The sequence below is a fragment of the Chaetomium strumarium genome, assembly GCF_033439665.1.
Source record: "Chaetomium strumarium strain CBS 333.67 chromosome Unknown B0T15scaffold_5, whole genome shotgun sequence".
NCBI lineage: Eukaryota > Fungi > Ascomycota > Sordariomycetes > Sordariales > Chaetomiaceae > Chaetomium > Chaetomium strumarium.
Genome location: NW_026944433.1, coordinates 26,456 through 41,504, shown reverse-complemented (window position 1 = coordinate 41,504; position 15,049 = coordinate 26,456). Strand labels below are relative to the sequence as shown.

At 57.6% G+C, this 15,049-nt stretch overlaps 6 protein-coding genes across 6 annotated transcripts; 3 read left to right on the top strand and 3 right to left on the bottom strand.

Moving 5' to 3' along the window:
• Positions 1 to 73: 73 nt before the first annotated feature.
• B0T15DRAFT_534897 (putative O-methyltransferase) lies at positions 74 to 1,972 on the bottom strand. The gene is made up of 4 exons (XM_062869464.1): positions 1,182 to 1,972; positions 1,010 to 1,102; positions 859 to 944; positions 74 to 799 (listed from the first exon to the last, which is right to left on the bottom strand). The coding sequence occupies exons 1-4, from the start codon at positions 1,709 to 1,711 to the stop codon at positions 144 to 146; spliced, it is 1,365 nt and encodes a 454-aa protein (XP_062719661.1). The 5' UTR covers positions 1,712 to 1,972; the 3' UTR covers positions 74 to 143.
• Positions 1,973 to 2,669: 697 nt separating this feature from the next.
• On the top strand, positions 2,670 to 4,148 carry B0T15DRAFT_503233 (FAD dependent oxidoreductase family protein; the record flags this gene model as incomplete). Its single annotated transcript, XM_062867465.1, has 1 exon — positions 2,670 to 4,148. The coding sequence occupies one exon, from the start codon at positions 2,670 to 2,672 to the stop codon at positions 4,071 to 4,073; it is 1,404 nt and encodes a 467-aa protein (XP_062719660.1). The 3' UTR covers positions 4,074 to 4,148.
• Positions 4,149 to 4,484: 336 nt separating this feature from the next.
• On the bottom strand, positions 4,485 to 6,337 carry B0T15DRAFT_557265 (putative benzoate 4-monooxygenase cytochrome P450; the record flags this gene model as incomplete). The annotated part of the gene is made up of 5 exons (XM_062870441.1): positions 4,485 to 5,261; positions 5,301 to 5,479; positions 5,574 to 5,759; positions 5,846 to 6,131; positions 6,227 to 6,337. 5 exons carry the CDS (start codon positions 6,335 to 6,337, stop codon positions 4,518 to 4,520), a joined length of 1,506 nt encoding a protein of 501 aa, XP_062719659.1. The 3' UTR covers positions 4,485 to 4,517.
• Positions 6,338 to 6,645: 308 nt separating this feature from the next.
• On the top strand, positions 6,646 to 8,506 carry B0T15DRAFT_435882 (putative monooxygenase). The gene is made up of 6 exons (XM_062865823.1): positions 6,646 to 6,806; positions 6,884 to 6,921; positions 6,991 to 7,214; positions 7,401 to 7,660; positions 7,763 to 8,047; positions 8,131 to 8,506. Exons 1-6 carry the CDS (start codon positions 6,767 to 6,769, stop codon positions 8,496 to 8,498), a joined length of 1,215 nt encoding a protein of 404 aa, XP_062719658.1. The 5' UTR covers positions 6,646 to 6,766; the 3' UTR covers positions 8,499 to 8,506.
• Positions 8,507 to 9,853: 1,347 nt separating this feature from the next.
• Positions 9,854 to 11,710, bottom strand: B0T15DRAFT_372104 (uncharacterized protein; the record flags this gene model as incomplete). Its single annotated transcript, XM_062864209.1, has 4 exons — positions 9,854 to 10,338; positions 10,381 to 10,606; positions 10,692 to 11,457; positions 11,562 to 11,710. Coding segments are annotated over 4 exons (1,626 nt in total), but the record flags the coding sequence as incomplete, so codon positions are not given.
• Positions 11,711 to 12,803: 1,093 nt separating this feature from the next.
• Positions 12,804 to 14,515, top strand: B0T15DRAFT_223279 (putative Maleylacetate reductase). Its single transcript, XM_062862840.1, has 2 exons — positions 12,804 to 13,880; positions 14,115 to 14,515. The coding sequence occupies exons 1-2, from the start codon at positions 12,995 to 12,997 to the stop codon at positions 14,432 to 14,434; spliced, it is 1,206 nt and encodes a 401-aa protein (XP_062719656.1). The 5' UTR covers positions 12,804 to 12,994; the 3' UTR covers positions 14,435 to 14,515.
• The last annotated feature ends 534 nt before the right edge of the window (positions 14,516 to 15,049 follow it).

Genomic DNA, 15,049 nt, shown 5'->3' with positions numbered 1-15,049 from the left:
GGCTTTGGGGATAGTAGTGAGTGGTCAAACCAGAAGTCAATGGCGAGCAACAACTGGAATTCTCCAACGTGCTGTGATTTGCAAGTGTGATTTGTCTACCTAGTCTGCCGGCATGCTTCTAACAAACTGGTTTCTCTTCTCAATCAACTCCGACCACCTGCATCGGTAGCATCCAGCTGGATCGTCCAGAGACCACGACAGCTGTGTGAGCTATACGCCTCCCGGTACTCGATCCGGAAGCGATCACTGGCCGCCCGGAACAGCGCATCCCATTCGGCTGACGTCCTCTGTTTAGCGTTGTGCATCGTCATGACAGTCACATCGCGCCGGCGGAATGCCCTCTCAATGTGCGGTTCGAAGGTGCCCCAGACCGGCGACACCAGATCATTGATCAGAAGCGCAGGGCGGCTGGCATGTTGGAGAGCGGGTATGAAGCTGCGCAACAGTCTGATGCAGGACTCGTCATTGAGACACCAGAGGACGCTGCGCAAGAGGAAGACGCGCGGCAAGAGTTCTTCTCCCTGAACGTGTTCGTCGAAAGAACGCATGGCAAAGAGTTCCCTCTGCCGAAAGATCACTCTGTTTGTCAGCGGCTGCTGCAAGCTCTCTTGTCCGCGTCTTAATAACGTCTCGGACGAGTCTTGGACCTCGAACTTGAGTTTTGGGAAGCTGCGGGCCAGCTCCGCAGCAAACGAACCCGTCTTACCCGCGACATCGACAACAAGTGCCGTCTCGTCTTCGTGGATTCCGGACTGGGCCGAGAACCAGGACAGGATCATGCTGTTTCCAGGATCGAGATCTTCACATTGCTGTCAGCCCATGCACGATAATTCCGGTTTCGAGAGATCTCACACTCACTCTTTGAAACGCTCTCCATAGCCTCGGCAAACCGCTGGCCCTGTCTTGGATGCTTCGCATGCCAGTCATACATCGGTAGACCCCATCTTTTCCACTGTCAGGGCCGCAATCTCAACCTTGAATGTGGAAAGGCGCTCTGAAGGTTACTCACGCGTACTCGAACGCTGACTGCCCTTCCCAGAAAGGATTGCTCTGCCGTAGCGAATCGGCCAGATGGGCGCTTGCTACCCGTGTCTCGTACAGCCTGCCATATGAGGATTAAGAATCAGGAGGTGAAAATGCCATCACCATACAAGTATTCCTATTATTGGTTGTTGACTCACTGAAACGCAACCCACGACCTGAACCCTGCATCCCTGACCAACTCCTCAGAGATGGCGGTATGCGCAAACACGCCTTCCTCCGTCTCCTTCAGGATGCCGGCACAGGCAACCAATCGACAGACGCGCAGCAGCTTCTCGGAGGGCAAGTGTCCCCGCCTCTCGGCCAGTTGAGCAATGGATATGGCTCCGTCGAGCGGGATTTGCTCCAAGATACCAAACTCGAGGAGAGCATACAAGGCGCCGTGCTCCCAGTTTGTGGAGACATACTCGTGCAGGAAGCCGTGGGGTCCTTCTACCAGCTTTTCCAACTGCTGCACGAGGCCGCGCAAGGCGTTGCGGTGTTGTTCGATGGTACTATCGCCGCCATCGTGTATATCAGAAACCCAAAGCTCGGAGTGCGCACCAACCTCGAGGCTTGTTGGCGGAGCGGAAGAGCGATCCGACAGACAGGAAACAAGCCTTTTGGTGTGGCTTAGGATGTCTTCGGCAATACGAACCAGCTGGCTTTGTCCGTGCTGGGGAGGCTCCATGGTTCGAATCCCAAGTTGTTGGTCGTAGATACTATTAGATGTAGTTGTTGACGGGAAGAGAATGGTGACAAAATGTGGGATTGATAGGTGATGGCCTATCCACCTGCCGGATTCCTCGGAACTCCTTTCTGTGTTAATGTGTGGCTGCTCTCCTTGGAATGCGTCAGGATCAGCACCCCTTGCGAATTCCACCGAGCATGGTAGCGAGATGCTCCTCTACCCCTGCCTTGGGGCTCGTGGGGCGGCAGCCGAACATGTTACATCACACATGTTCTCGGCTCTACCCTGCACGTACCACTTCCAACTCCGGAGCGGTCAGTGGCGGCGCTCGCGCGCCGAACGTGTGGTAAGTCGAGCCGCATGCCCGCGAAGCAATCCTACCCAAGTACCTACTTTACGTTGCAGTGGATAATACCAGGGTGGGACTCGGACTCTGGTGGGAGATCCGGAGATGCGGGTCCCGGGAAGGGCAGACCCCGGAGGCCGGGCGCCGAGCTCCACTACCACCTCAGCATAACATATGCGCACGTGGATATCTGCAAGGGGCAACGGGCAACGGGCCCCGCTGCCTTTCAGCTCATGTACCCTGCCTTCAGCCGTAGCATTGTCTCACCTCAGCCGTCAGATCTATCTGTTCGCCCAGTATGGACAATCGCCCGGTTCAATTCAGGTATATTCTGGTAATTTGGCCGAAGGATTTGCTGTGGCGTTCGCAAAGGGGGCCGTAGGCTAGCTTTCAACAACGCTATTACAACTGCGAAGCCACGGGCCAGAAAGCGATATAAACCTACAAGGCATACTAGCTATTAGTATATAAGACTAATACCATTCTCAATCTCCGCTTGCTGTAGCCTTTCTATGCTTGCGAAGCTGTGCTGCGTACCATCTCAGTTCCCTTCCCCTGCCGTCTTCGCGTCGCCCCCTCCGCCAAGAGCTCCAGGTAGTACTGCCGCCCAGCATGCATGTCTCGCACCGGCCGCTTCCGAGACTCAAGCTCCTGACCTTCTCCTTCCTAGCATGGACGTCCATCCACACCGCCTATGCCAGCAATGTCCTTGAGCGAGACATTGCCATCATCGGTGGCGGCGCCTCCGGCGTGTATGCCGCACTTCGACTGCGCGAGATGAACCATTCCTTTGCAATCGTCGAGGAGAGGGACCACTTTGGCGGCCACGTCTCGACTTACACTGTCCCGGGGACGGAAACCCATATCGACTACGGCGCACAGGGCTTCGGCGGCGATGAGGATTCGATCCGTCGTTTCTTCGGCTACTACGACATCCCGCTCGTCCGTGTGAAGCTGGCCGAGGTTGGCTTTGGCAAGACCCGTTACGTCGACTTCAAGACGTCGACGGAACTGCCCGATTTCCGCCCAGACCAGAACATCAGCGTCCTCGCGCGCGAGGTGTACAAGTACCCGGAGCTTTCACTGAACACGGCGCTGCCAAGCCCTCTTCCGGAGGATCTTGCTCTGACGTTCCGCGACTTCGTCACCAAGTACGGCATCGAATCCTCCGTCTTCAGCATCTACTTCCAGACCGAGGGCCTGGGCGACCTGCTGTCGAAACCCACGCTCTACGTCTTCAAGTACCTGAACCCAGCCTACTTGGATGGCCAGCTCCCAACGTCGCCGGGCTTCTTCGTGACAGAGCGGGCCTTCAACCAGGAGGTCTATCTCCGGGCCCAGGCCGACTTTGGCGCGAGCGCACTCGTCTCGTCCCGTGTCGTGGCCGCGCAGCGCAACGACAGCCGCGTGGTCCTGGTCGTCAAGACACCGACCCGCACCCAGACCATCGTCGCGAGGAAGCTCCTGGTCACGATGCCACCGACGCTCGCCAACATGCGCCCACTCGATCTCGATGCTCGCGAGCACGGGCTCTTCTCCCGCTTCGAGGCCCAAGGCTGGTATGTCGGTTTGGTGAACGCGACAGGCTTTGTCGCGGGCCACGAGTTTATCAACGCGGCGGCGGCGCACTCGCAGTTCCATCTGCCCCAGCTGCCGGCGCTCTACCAGATCTCGCCCACGCGCGTCGAGGGAATCCACCTCGTGCGCTACGGCTCGCCAAGCTACATGACCGAGAGCGATGTCCGCGCCGACATCGTCCGCACCGTCGACCGCGTCCGCCGCGCAGTCGTGCCCAACGCGGCGAGCCTGCCTTCCGTCGAGCTGCTGGCCTTCTCGAGTCACTGGCCCTTCAGCCTACGGGTCAGCGCCAGCGACATGGCCGGCGGCTTCTACACCCGCCTGGACGCGCTGCAGGGTCACAGAAGCACGTGGTACACGGGCGCGACCTTCTCGTCGACGACCGCGTCCCATGTGTGGAACTTTACCGAGCGTCTCCTCCCCCGCGTCTTCGAGTAGTGGTCTAGGTTGGGATGCCGGTGAAGCGACTGGCTCTAGAAAGGGAGACGAACTTTGTGAGGGTTAGGTCTTCCCTCTTTGTACGCTTTGTATGATAGTTGTTCCAGCGAGCCATGTATGGTTCTGCTTCTTCTCTCCTACAATGTAATACTACGATAGTCATCATTAGGTTTGTCCCATAGAATCTCGCCAAGCTAGAGGTCTAGTAGAGAGAAGCAATACAAGTATAACTCGGCAGACGTCGTCAGCAACGGGGCCGTCGGGGTACGGACGAATAAGCGAGAGAGTACTAGTACCATACATATAGTAATAGTAATCGTTACTAGTGGGCTATAGTGTTTAACGATGCAGTTTTGAATGTTAACTTGACATTTCTCCCGCTTTCATCTACACGAATACCCAGGTATTATAGCCATCTACACCTTTCAGCGGCCCAAGGCACGCCTATCGCCGCACCGGCACCAACCTACATAACAGAGGGGGCTTTTGCCAGAACCCCCAGAGCTTCTGTCCGTCCAACCACCTCAGATTGGCCTCCGTCTCGACCAGCTGCATGTCAAAGCGCCAGAGCATGCGTGCCAAGATCAGCCTCAGCTCGACCCATGCCAGACTCTTGCCCAGACAAGCGCGTGGCCCATAGGAAAACGGCTTGAAGGCTTCCGTAGTAGTACCACTTCCATCCAACCAGCGCTCCGGCCGAAAAACGTCCGGATCCTCAAAGTTGAGCGCAGAGCGGTAGCAAGCGAGGTGGTTGACACCGACCGTGTACCCGGCCGGCACAAACCGGCCATCCACGGTCTCGCCCCCTTCCGGGACCCTGCGCGGGAGCGTGATGGCGACGGGCGGATACAGCCGCATCGACTCGTGCAGCACAGCCTCCAGGAACGGCAGCCTGCCCACTATGTTGGCCGACGTGATGTCCGTCTCGGCCGTGAAGACGCCGCGCACCTCTCGCACCGCCTCACGGTGGGCCTCGGAATGCCGCAGGAGCAGGAAAGTGGCGCCTGCCAGCGCCGTGGCCGTGCCCTCGGACCCGGCAATGCTGATGGAGAAGGCGTTGGTATACATCTCGGCCTCGGTCATGGTCGTCTTGCTTTTCTCCTCACCGTCGGCCATGTGGCGCAGGACATAGTGCCAGAAGTCCTTGCGGTCGGCCGTCGGACCGCGGGCGATGCGTGCGCGCACCGTCTCGACCGCACGCCGCATGTTGGCCGCACGTGAACCCACGACTCCTCCGCCCAGGGGAAGCAGCGGCCGGACAAAGAGGATTCCATAGTAGCGCAGCATCTGGTTCACCATCAACTCCCGCGAGCCCGACTGGATGGATTCCACAAAGGGGGACGACACGCCCGAGTCTAGACAGCCGAAGCTCTTGCCGAACGCGAGATCGCCAATCAGATCAAAGGCTAAGAATGTTACAAGAATCAGCAAGAGGGGTTAGATATATCGCAGATAATATTGATACTGGATGCAATACACACGGGACGGGTCAAGACGCACTGGCGAAGGTATACCAGTCGAACAAATCAACGGGCCCGCTGCAACAGCGCTCTTCGAGCTGGGAGCATAGCTTGGTGCAGTAGGTCTGCAGGATCTCCTCTTGCTCCCGCAACGCCCTTTCCGAGAAGGCATGCGACAGCAGACGCCGCTGGCGAGTATGGGTCTCACGGTCGGCCGTCAGGATGTCTAAGGTAGTATAGAAAACGGCATATGTGTAAGACACTATAGTTGGGACAGACATGAAAGAAGGGGGGGGGGAGGAGGGAACGCACTCTGCACGCCGGAAGGAGTGAGCAGCGAGAAATTGGGGTCCTTGGGCATTTCCACCGATCTCTGGCCGTAGATCGTCTTCCAAGCGTCGGCCGAGATGTACGAGATCTCATCCGGCGCCACTCGCACCACCGGGCCATAACACTGGTGTAGCTGGTGCAGCCGCTGGCTCAGATTGCCCCGGTATTGGTGTAGGCACCATGGCAGTCGACTCGCGGCCCAAGCCTTGGGTCCAGGGTGTTGGCTGAGCGGGTGGAAATAAATGTTGCGAATAAAATAGCAGCTCGCCTGTGGTCGGGAATGAGTATGTCTTCAGTACCTATCTTGCATTCCGGACTCTGAAACCCTGATGCTAATAACTGGCGGGTAGCAAATTGACTTACAGCAAGTACGCAAAGTTCCACGACTCGTGTCAACGTAATAAACGTACCCTGGGATGAGAGGGTTCCCAGCAGGCGGGTTCCCCAACCGATGATCACAGTACTAGTAGTCATCCTCAATAGCAAAGGATCAGGTGTGTGAGTCCAAAGCTGCTCAACACCCCCTAGCAGCCGGAGGATAGGCACTGCTTACGGTAGTTAGATCGTACCATTATGAAGACTGAGCAGGATTCCCAAGTCTGCAAGCTGGCCTTGCGGCAAATGCGGACCATCTTTTGTGTGACAGTTCAGCTCCGTTGGCGCCCGGGGGTCGGATGCCGGACCTCCGATCTTCGGGCCATGCGTGAATGAGCCTCTGCACCCCCCGCCCCCATCTCGATCGGTTTGGCGGGAATTTCTTCCGAGAGCCACCGAACAATGAGGTTTATAGTAAGGTGGGTAGTGTCATTCGTGGTTTACCTTCCTGCCCGGATAGGTCTCGTAAACTGAAGTCTGGCCCTGTCTGTACCTCCCTATACCAGTAACCCCTTATCGCTAAACAAGATGCCTTCCCACGACGTGCATATTATTGTCATAGGCGCTGGTATGTGTTCAATCCCCGTCAGTCTCAACATATCCGGATCATACCGCTCACTCGGACTTCCTTCTGGGCGCACACAGGTATCACCGGCCTCTTGACTTGCCAGGCGCTGAAGAAAGTACGCAGGCTTAGTCAAGTCGTCACTCGACTCATATCATGACTCATTACTGACTGACTTTTAACGTAGGCCGGCATCAAGTACTCCATCTTCGAGAGGGAGAAGGCCATGAACTACCGCAGCAATGAGTGGACCATGGCAATCCACTGGGCTCTCCCTCTGCTCCAGCAGATTCTCCCGGAGGCGGTGTTCGCCAAGATGGGCGCCATTGCTTGCAACCCGACGGTCGGCATCCACTCGGACCTCTATCCCATCATCAACGGCGAGACGGGCGAGCTCATCACCGGTGTGCCGTACGAGAACGGTCTGCGTGTCCCCCGAAGCCGGATGCGGGAGCTAGCCTCCGAAGGGATTGACGTTCATGTGCTTGACGCTCCCCCCTCTCCTCCTCCCTTTACAAGCTCCACGATATATCTTGGGTTACTGACTTTGTCCACGCAGTACAACAAATCTCTCACCGACATCGCCTTCAACGACAGCGGAGACGGGGTCATTGCTACCTTCTCCGATGGCAGCTTGGTGACAGGAACCATGATCCTCGGCACCGACGGCCCCAAGTCCAAAGTGCGCGAGTTTGCCATGGGCAGTGCAGAGAAGGCGGCCGTGACCAAGTTCCCCATCTTCCACACCAACATGACGGTGTGCTACAACGATGCCGACAAAGCACGCTTCGTCAGGGAGCAGTACCCCACGAGCTATCTGGCCCTGAGTCAGCGGTCCTTCCACGCATTTCAGTCGAGTAAGCCCAAGTTTGTGTTTGTTTGTCCCGGCCTGTGTCGTGTTGCTGCCCCCGCCCCCCCCTTCTCTCTCCACCTTCCTAACGCCGTCATTTTGATACTAGTCTCGAGCATGCCGGATGGTCCTGACCACCCGGAGTCTTGGATCTTTCACATGGCCATGGCCTGGCTTGGCGAGGTGGACAACTCGCTGGGCTACAAGGAACGCCTGGCGCTGATCAAGGAGCGCGCCGCGGGCCTGGGCGAGCCGGCTCGCTCAGCTTTTATGTGGCTGCCAGAGGACACCGAGGTTCACAAGGCCGACATCAGCTACTGGGTCACGCAGCCGTGGGATAACCGCAAGGGACGGCTTACGCTGGTAGGAGACGCTGCCCATCCCATGCCGCCCTGTGAGTCCTCCCCGTGCACTGGTTATCTCCTCTCACGCACTCTCTCAGGAATCATGGTGTAACTGACATGTTACCAAATGCAGACCGGGGTCAGGGACTCAACCACTGCATCAACGACGTCTTCCACCTCTCGCAGGCGCTGAAGGCCGTCTTTGGTAGCGGCAACGGCGGAGTAACACTTGGCGAGGCAGTGAACAGCTACGAAAAGGAGATGATCCCTCGCGGCGCCGAAGAAGTCCGCTGCTCGGTGGAGAACGGGCTGATGCTGCATGACTGGGACAAGATCCAGACGAGCCCCGTATTCCAGCGCGGCTTCAAGCCCATGGACGGCCACGGCAACGCTGCGGATGCGGTTGCTGGGCCGGCGAGGGAGCTTGGCGAACACGCCAAAGTCCAGCTGCTGCGGGATGCTCAGTCGGCGGCGCCCGGTCTGGCCGTGTCTTTGGCTTGAAAGACGTCGTTTGTGTCTGCGGACAAATGATATGTATTAAAGTCTATTGAGAATCAATCCATACTAGCTCTGTCTTCTGAATCCTTGATAGTGAAAAAGGCTCTCGCAGTCAACGATGCACCTGCCCGTTGCTTTCCATCCAAAATGTCCCCTCTCGGACACATTGAAGTAACGATGTCATCGTGAATTGTTCCCCCGTCTGCAGGTGGATTGGGCCTCAGCTTCCGCAGGAGCGGCCCCGGCGACATAGTAACTTGGCATTCCGCTCCTGTGGGTCACGCAAACCATTGTCGGGCAGGAGTCCAGGACTCGGGGACATCCAGCATTGGATTACTGTGCTGGTATTTCGTGTTCGTAACAATACTAGTATTCTTCATCGTAAGTCATGTAACCAACCGCCCGTGATACCGTCAACGCTCTAAAGTCTAGTAGTATCCGCCGTCTCCTTACTCCCGGAGGCCTGGGGTCTACAGATATTTATTCTCTTCTACCCCACCGAGCCCCAAGCTCGTGCGTGCTCTCTTTCTCGTTCTAGGTGACTCCGCAGTATCGTCCTGGTACTCTGACGACGTTGCCGTCGCCATGGCTGCGTCGAGATCGCCCCACATCGATCTGGCTGTCTCGGTGCCCATGCGGTCCATCAACTGGGAGATGTCGAAGGACATTTCCGACATGGTCGTGGCCGAGATGGACACCGAGGACGAGCCCGTACCGGACAGGTACCCGGCCGATGACCCCTGATCGTTTGTCCACGAGCTCCTGGGCGATGGATGGGCCAAATCCGGCATATCGACCGTTGTGCTAAAGGTTCCGGCGGCTGTGTTATCGTCGTGTGGCAACATGGCCCAGTCACCCTCCAACAGGGGGTTGTTGATCATGTCGCTACTGATCGCACTCTCGGGCATATCTTCCAGATGAGCGTCGTGGTGGTGGTGGTGGTGGGGGCTAAGAGTGGTGACGAGATCCACCAATGACTGGATGACGCGAGCGAACTTGACAGCGCGGTTGTCGAGCCCACCATCAGCTGCAGCCGCGGCACCTAAGAAGGTTGCCAATATGGCTTTCAGCAACGAGCTATCGTCCTCGGCCGCTCGGGATTCGTGTTCTTTATTCATCCCCCGCGGTTCCATTCTCGATACCCTCCCGACGCTTCCCAACACTGGCATTCCAAGGATATTCCTGGCGAGGATGAAAGGGGCCATCGTCGGGAAGACAAGCACCAGCCGGTGGACCGCTATCAGCTTCGGCGACGAAATGGATGATATTGCTTGTTTTGGTGCTTCCGGCGTAAGTGGCCCTGCTGTATCCGGTGCGTGCGGTGAGACCGGCGGTTGCGTGGCCGGCGTGTTGAGCCCGGACTTGTTCGCTGTCTCGGCGCCGGCAGCAGACCTAGAGGACCGTACACCAAGCAGTCGCTCCAGCCATGCCACCAGATGCTTGTTCCTTCGGCCATCGCACGCGACCAAGAATAGAAGGCAACTCAGGCGCGCGTCATGGAGCGCTTGCGTGGCGGCATTCCCTTCCGCGTCTGCATGTCTGTGTACGCCCGAAACCCTCATGCGCGTCCCGAGGAATGCCAGGTGGATTGAGAAGTCCTCTGCCGTGGTGGGCATGGCGGACGCCGCCAGCACGCCGTACTTGTGCGACCACGCCTCCAGACTCTGCATGTGCTTGTCCAACGACGTCTTCCGCGCTGGCGCATATCCTACGGCATGATTCTCCGGAGCGGGGAGAATATGTAGCAACGTCGTCTGTAAGTTGGCTAGCTCGACCCAGGCCGCTTCGTTCCACTTGGATTGGCTAACTTCTTGTGTCCCAACCGAGGGGATCTCCGGGTGCGCTGTTCCCGATGTCTCTCCAGGTGCCAATGGCGCGGAATGACGATTGGGAAGCCAGGTAGGCGTCCCCCTTGTTATGGAAGAACACTGATCGCGGATATATAAGGATCGAAACACCTTGCGCCGCTCCTCTACCTCTTCGGGCGAGAGAGGTGACGATAGGACACCGGAAGCTGCTCTCTCCAGGCCCATCGACTTGGCCAACATGCATGCCTGAGCGAACAAGGCGTCACCAAGCGTCTCGCTGTAGGATTGCTGGCTCAGAAGGCTCTGCGTATTCCGAAAGGCGGAGGTCAGCTAATGTGAGATAGTACTAGTAGATGCCATGTCAGGTTCTCACGACTTTTTGACTTACAACAAGAGCTAGCACCTGGACGTTTACCAGCCTCGGCGATAGGAAAATGGCATGGTTGCTAGCGGCCACCTGTGCAGCGCGGATCAGGGGTTGGATAAAAGGATCCTGCCGGCCGGTACTACTAGTACTAGTACTACTAGTAGTACTAGTAGTACCTTGCTCTGCGCCAATGACGAGCAAGATGACGAGGTTGAAGCATACCGCCCACGCCTCCGACGCCGGGCTGGAAGGTTCGGCATAGGTCTGGTCGATGGCGCTGTAGAAGGCCGACGGCACGAAGATATCCGTGGTGTGGTCGTTGCGGCCGAAGAAGCTATCCAGCACCACGGTGAGGAACTGCCGCGGCGGGAGTCCGACGGCATCTCGGCCCGTCTTGTCCTCCGTGGTAGTGAGCCGACACTGCCCGTCACCCAAGGCGTGACGCCACATCTCCTCTAACAGCCTGTCGTGGCCGCCGTCACTCCCAAAGACGGGAGCCACGTCCGTCCCAAGGCCGCGGCACAGGGCCGGCAGCGTCCATGGGCCGTGGTACTTCTCGACCAACGTGCTGTCATCCCGGACGACATGGCCATCTGCAGGAGCTGCAGGATAATAATAACCGCCCCCGCCAAAGGCATCATACATCGGAGGCCCATCGGGATGCATTACTCCCGGGCGAAGCGGGAACCCGTCGGCGATCCCACTCGCTTGGAACATCCTCGTCAGTGACCTGAGCTCTTCTTGAACATGGATTAAGCGATTCTGGATGTCGTCGAAACCCTGGGCACTGTGGCAAGTCATTACTCGAGTCAGTACTCTGGTGCGTGCCCCTTTCTCTTCCTCGTCCAGACCAAATAGGTAGTCAGGGGGAGGGGGAAACTCCGCACTCACAGCACTTTCACGTGGTTTACTCGCTTGGTCGGAGACGAGTAGGTGCACTCGACCTTGTCTCGGGCACAGGAGCCGCATTGTGGCCGCTCCCGGTCGCACCGGACTTTGCGGGATCGGCAGTTGGTACACGCAACGTCCTGCATCGTCCAACAATGTGACTAGAGAAACAGAAGCACAAAGGCAGGCGCGGGGTCAGCAATCAGAGGCCATGCGTGTGTCGGTAACAGTGGGTTGTGTTGCTGGACGATCCTCGAGCGGCTAGCTCACCTCTTGCTTGCTTGTGCTCTCCATAGAGCTCGCTCTGTGTCACGTTGTGGGATCGTAGCGACCTGGGCTGTTCTGCACGACGGAGGTGAAGCGGTTTCGTTACGACTTTTATTAATTAACACCGGCGGGTGCATCGCAGTCGCGCAGCAGTAAGCCACAGCCGCCGCAGGACGGCGACGGCGTGAGCGAGCCACCATTCCCTACGGATAGTCCCCGATCCCCGTCATGGATTCCAAGCATTTCTGCGGTACGGGCTGATTACTACTGACGATCTTACACAGTGCGTTCACCTTAGCTCCCAACGCCACGGCCGCCACCCCGAACACAACGACTTGGCTTGGCTTATTATGGTTCTGTGTCCCTTGGCAAGCCACACTCAGTTATCTATCCCTAGTCAGTGCCCAGCTATACACCACTCGAAGGCAGCGCTCGCCAATCCCTGTTCCCATGAGCCCAGCCAGGATGCAGCGTGCCACAAGTGAAAGTACGAGTAACCATTTGGTAACGTTGACGGACTCAACTATTCGGAATATGCTGCTGTGACTCTCTTCGGCTATCTTGTGTGAGATCGCCTTACAAGCTGACGCCACTGCTCCATTGGATGATGACGCCATGGTTGGAATCGATTCCAGGCAGTCATAGAAGTGGTGAGAAGAATACCTTCCAGGTATGCAGCACACACCATAACCATGGAATCGCAGATCAGAGCTCGGAAGACACTGGAAGTAAGCACATACAACACCTCCCCCGTCCCCCCCTCCCGCTCTACCTCAGCACAAGGCTGGGCACAACCTATTGGAGCTCGAGCAGCTTACTTCATTTTACATGACAGGCTTATCACGCAGTCAGCAGGCATACCTACTACCATCCAAGAAGTCGAGGAGGGGCAACACAACGGTCGCGACTACACTGTTCCGCCGAGTCGGGACTCGGGGGCCGGCAGTGGTTACAGCAATAGTAGCATTGTATGCATGATGAGGCTCGATTACTCGTATTATCCTACATATTTATTGGGGTTTCTCGTCTCTCTCTCGCATCATGATTGACGGGAGAAACGACGTGGAATCCAGATCCAATCCAGATCCAGCCTACCTGTTACACGAACCCCCAGGTCCCCTACCCAGATCCCTGAACAATCTCTCCATCCTACCATTCCCAAAGGAAACATGTCGCATGGAAGCCGACTCGTCCCGTGCAGCGACGGATCGCCGCTATTCGGGGCGTGGATGCCCCATGCACACCTGAAGCAGCTGTACTACGGCCCTTCCTGCGTGGAGCAGCATTTGCTCCGAACCTTGCCGTGTCCCGGCTCCCGGGTTTTTATCGTCACCAGTCAGTCGCTCGCGACCAAGACGCCGCTCATTCGCCAGCTCGAGACGCTCTTGGGCGAGCACCACGCGGGAACGTTCGCCGGCATCCGACAGCACGGCGAGGCGGTGGGCGTGGACCAGGCCTTTGCCGCGGTGGTCTCGGCCCATCCGGCCATCGACACGATCCTCTCGGTCGGCGGCGGCTCGGCCATCGACGCAGCCAAGGTGGTGTCGTTCCGCATCAGTCAGCAGCGCGGGGGCGTCTTCCTCACCCATCTCGCCATCCCCACCACGCTTAGCGCGGCCGAGTGCACCCCTGGTGGCGGCTTCACCCGCCCGGACGGCACGAAAGAGGGCTTCATGGCGGCGGGCATGGGCGTGAGCGCCATCTTCTACGACCCTGCCTTCGCGCGATACACGCCGCGCAGGCTGCTGCTCGGAAGTGGCATGCGGGCCGTCGACCACGCCGTCGAATCTGTCTACCACCCGAACGCGTCCCTCGTGCCCTGGAAAGCCATGGCGTGCTGGGCACTCGGTGTGCTGTTTCAGTATCTGCCGCAGGTTGCTGACCATTTTGACAACGACCCGCAGCAGCACGGGGGGGGGATGGATGATGACGCGCTCACCATGCTGATGCTCGCGTCATTCGCCAGCTCCGGCTTCCGCGGTACCAACTTTGCCGGCGGCATGGGCTTGTCCCACAGCTTGGGCCATGCCCTGGGCAGCCCGTACGGCATTCCCCGTAAGCAGAAAGCCCCGGTTTTTTTTTTTTTTTTTTATTTTTTTATCCTCCGACCCGGCTCTTCCTGCGTCTTTTCAATTCCCAATGACCAGGCTGCGTCGAGTGTGATGTATGCATTGTACACACATACACACATGAGATGAGATTGAGATCGACACTGACACGGCCGCGGGGGGGGGGGGGGGGGGTGTGGTGCAATGTGGCGCACCCCTCCCCCGGATCCGGCACTTGCAGATGGAGAAACGAGCTGCCTAACGCTTGCCCCTGTCATCCGACTTCTCGCGTCGGAACGGCCACCAGCCGCATCTCAAATCAGTCGCTTCCTGCTGCCGGCGATTGGTCGACAACCGACAGGGGACGCCGTCCACGATTCCGCCGACTTTGCCGCAAGCTTGGACGAGCTTGTCTTGCGTCTGGGCTTGCAGCAGCCGTCGCTGTCCGATCGCGGCGTCGGCCGAGACCAGATCCCGATTATCGTCGAGCGAGCCGTGAAAGGCCCGGAGGAGAAGGAGTTGCGAGCCGCGGTCCGACGCCTGGTTGAGGCACTGTTCTGACCGCTCTTGTCTGGGTTGTCTCTGTCAGGTGGAAGCTGGGGCATTTGGGAGTCGGGACGCGCGCAGCCAGGTGGGCGCCAAGATGGGAGCCGGCCTTTACTTAGTGCCCGGCTAGGCATCGGAGCTATAAACGCCGAGATCCGCCTTACCTATGCAGTGGGCCTACCTATAACCTGGAACTTGGGTTACGATAAGATCGGATCCAGGATCACTGTGGAGACACATTCCTTTAGCGGCTGATCATTGCTCCCCGCCGTCAGAAGCTTATTATTCCTTAATTCCGTGCTTCCCCATCCGGGCCATCTTACTTGATCATAAATGCGGGAGTTGAAGGGCCATACTACACTATCTAATGTAATGTCGACGTACAACATACAAGCAGATCGCAATCCTTGCAAAATTTAATGTTAGACGGTGCCTAGACTAGTACACTTCAGCTGAACGATAATGCCACAGTGCGATGAAGAACCACAAAATATCTGCACTAAGAAGCCAGCTGTCTCGAATGACTTCTGCATTGATCCGTCCACCAATAACGTGTTTCACATCATGTCTTAGTAGCGAAATGACGAGCTATTGGATGGAGGCGCTTACCCCTCACCAGACAAGCCAAAA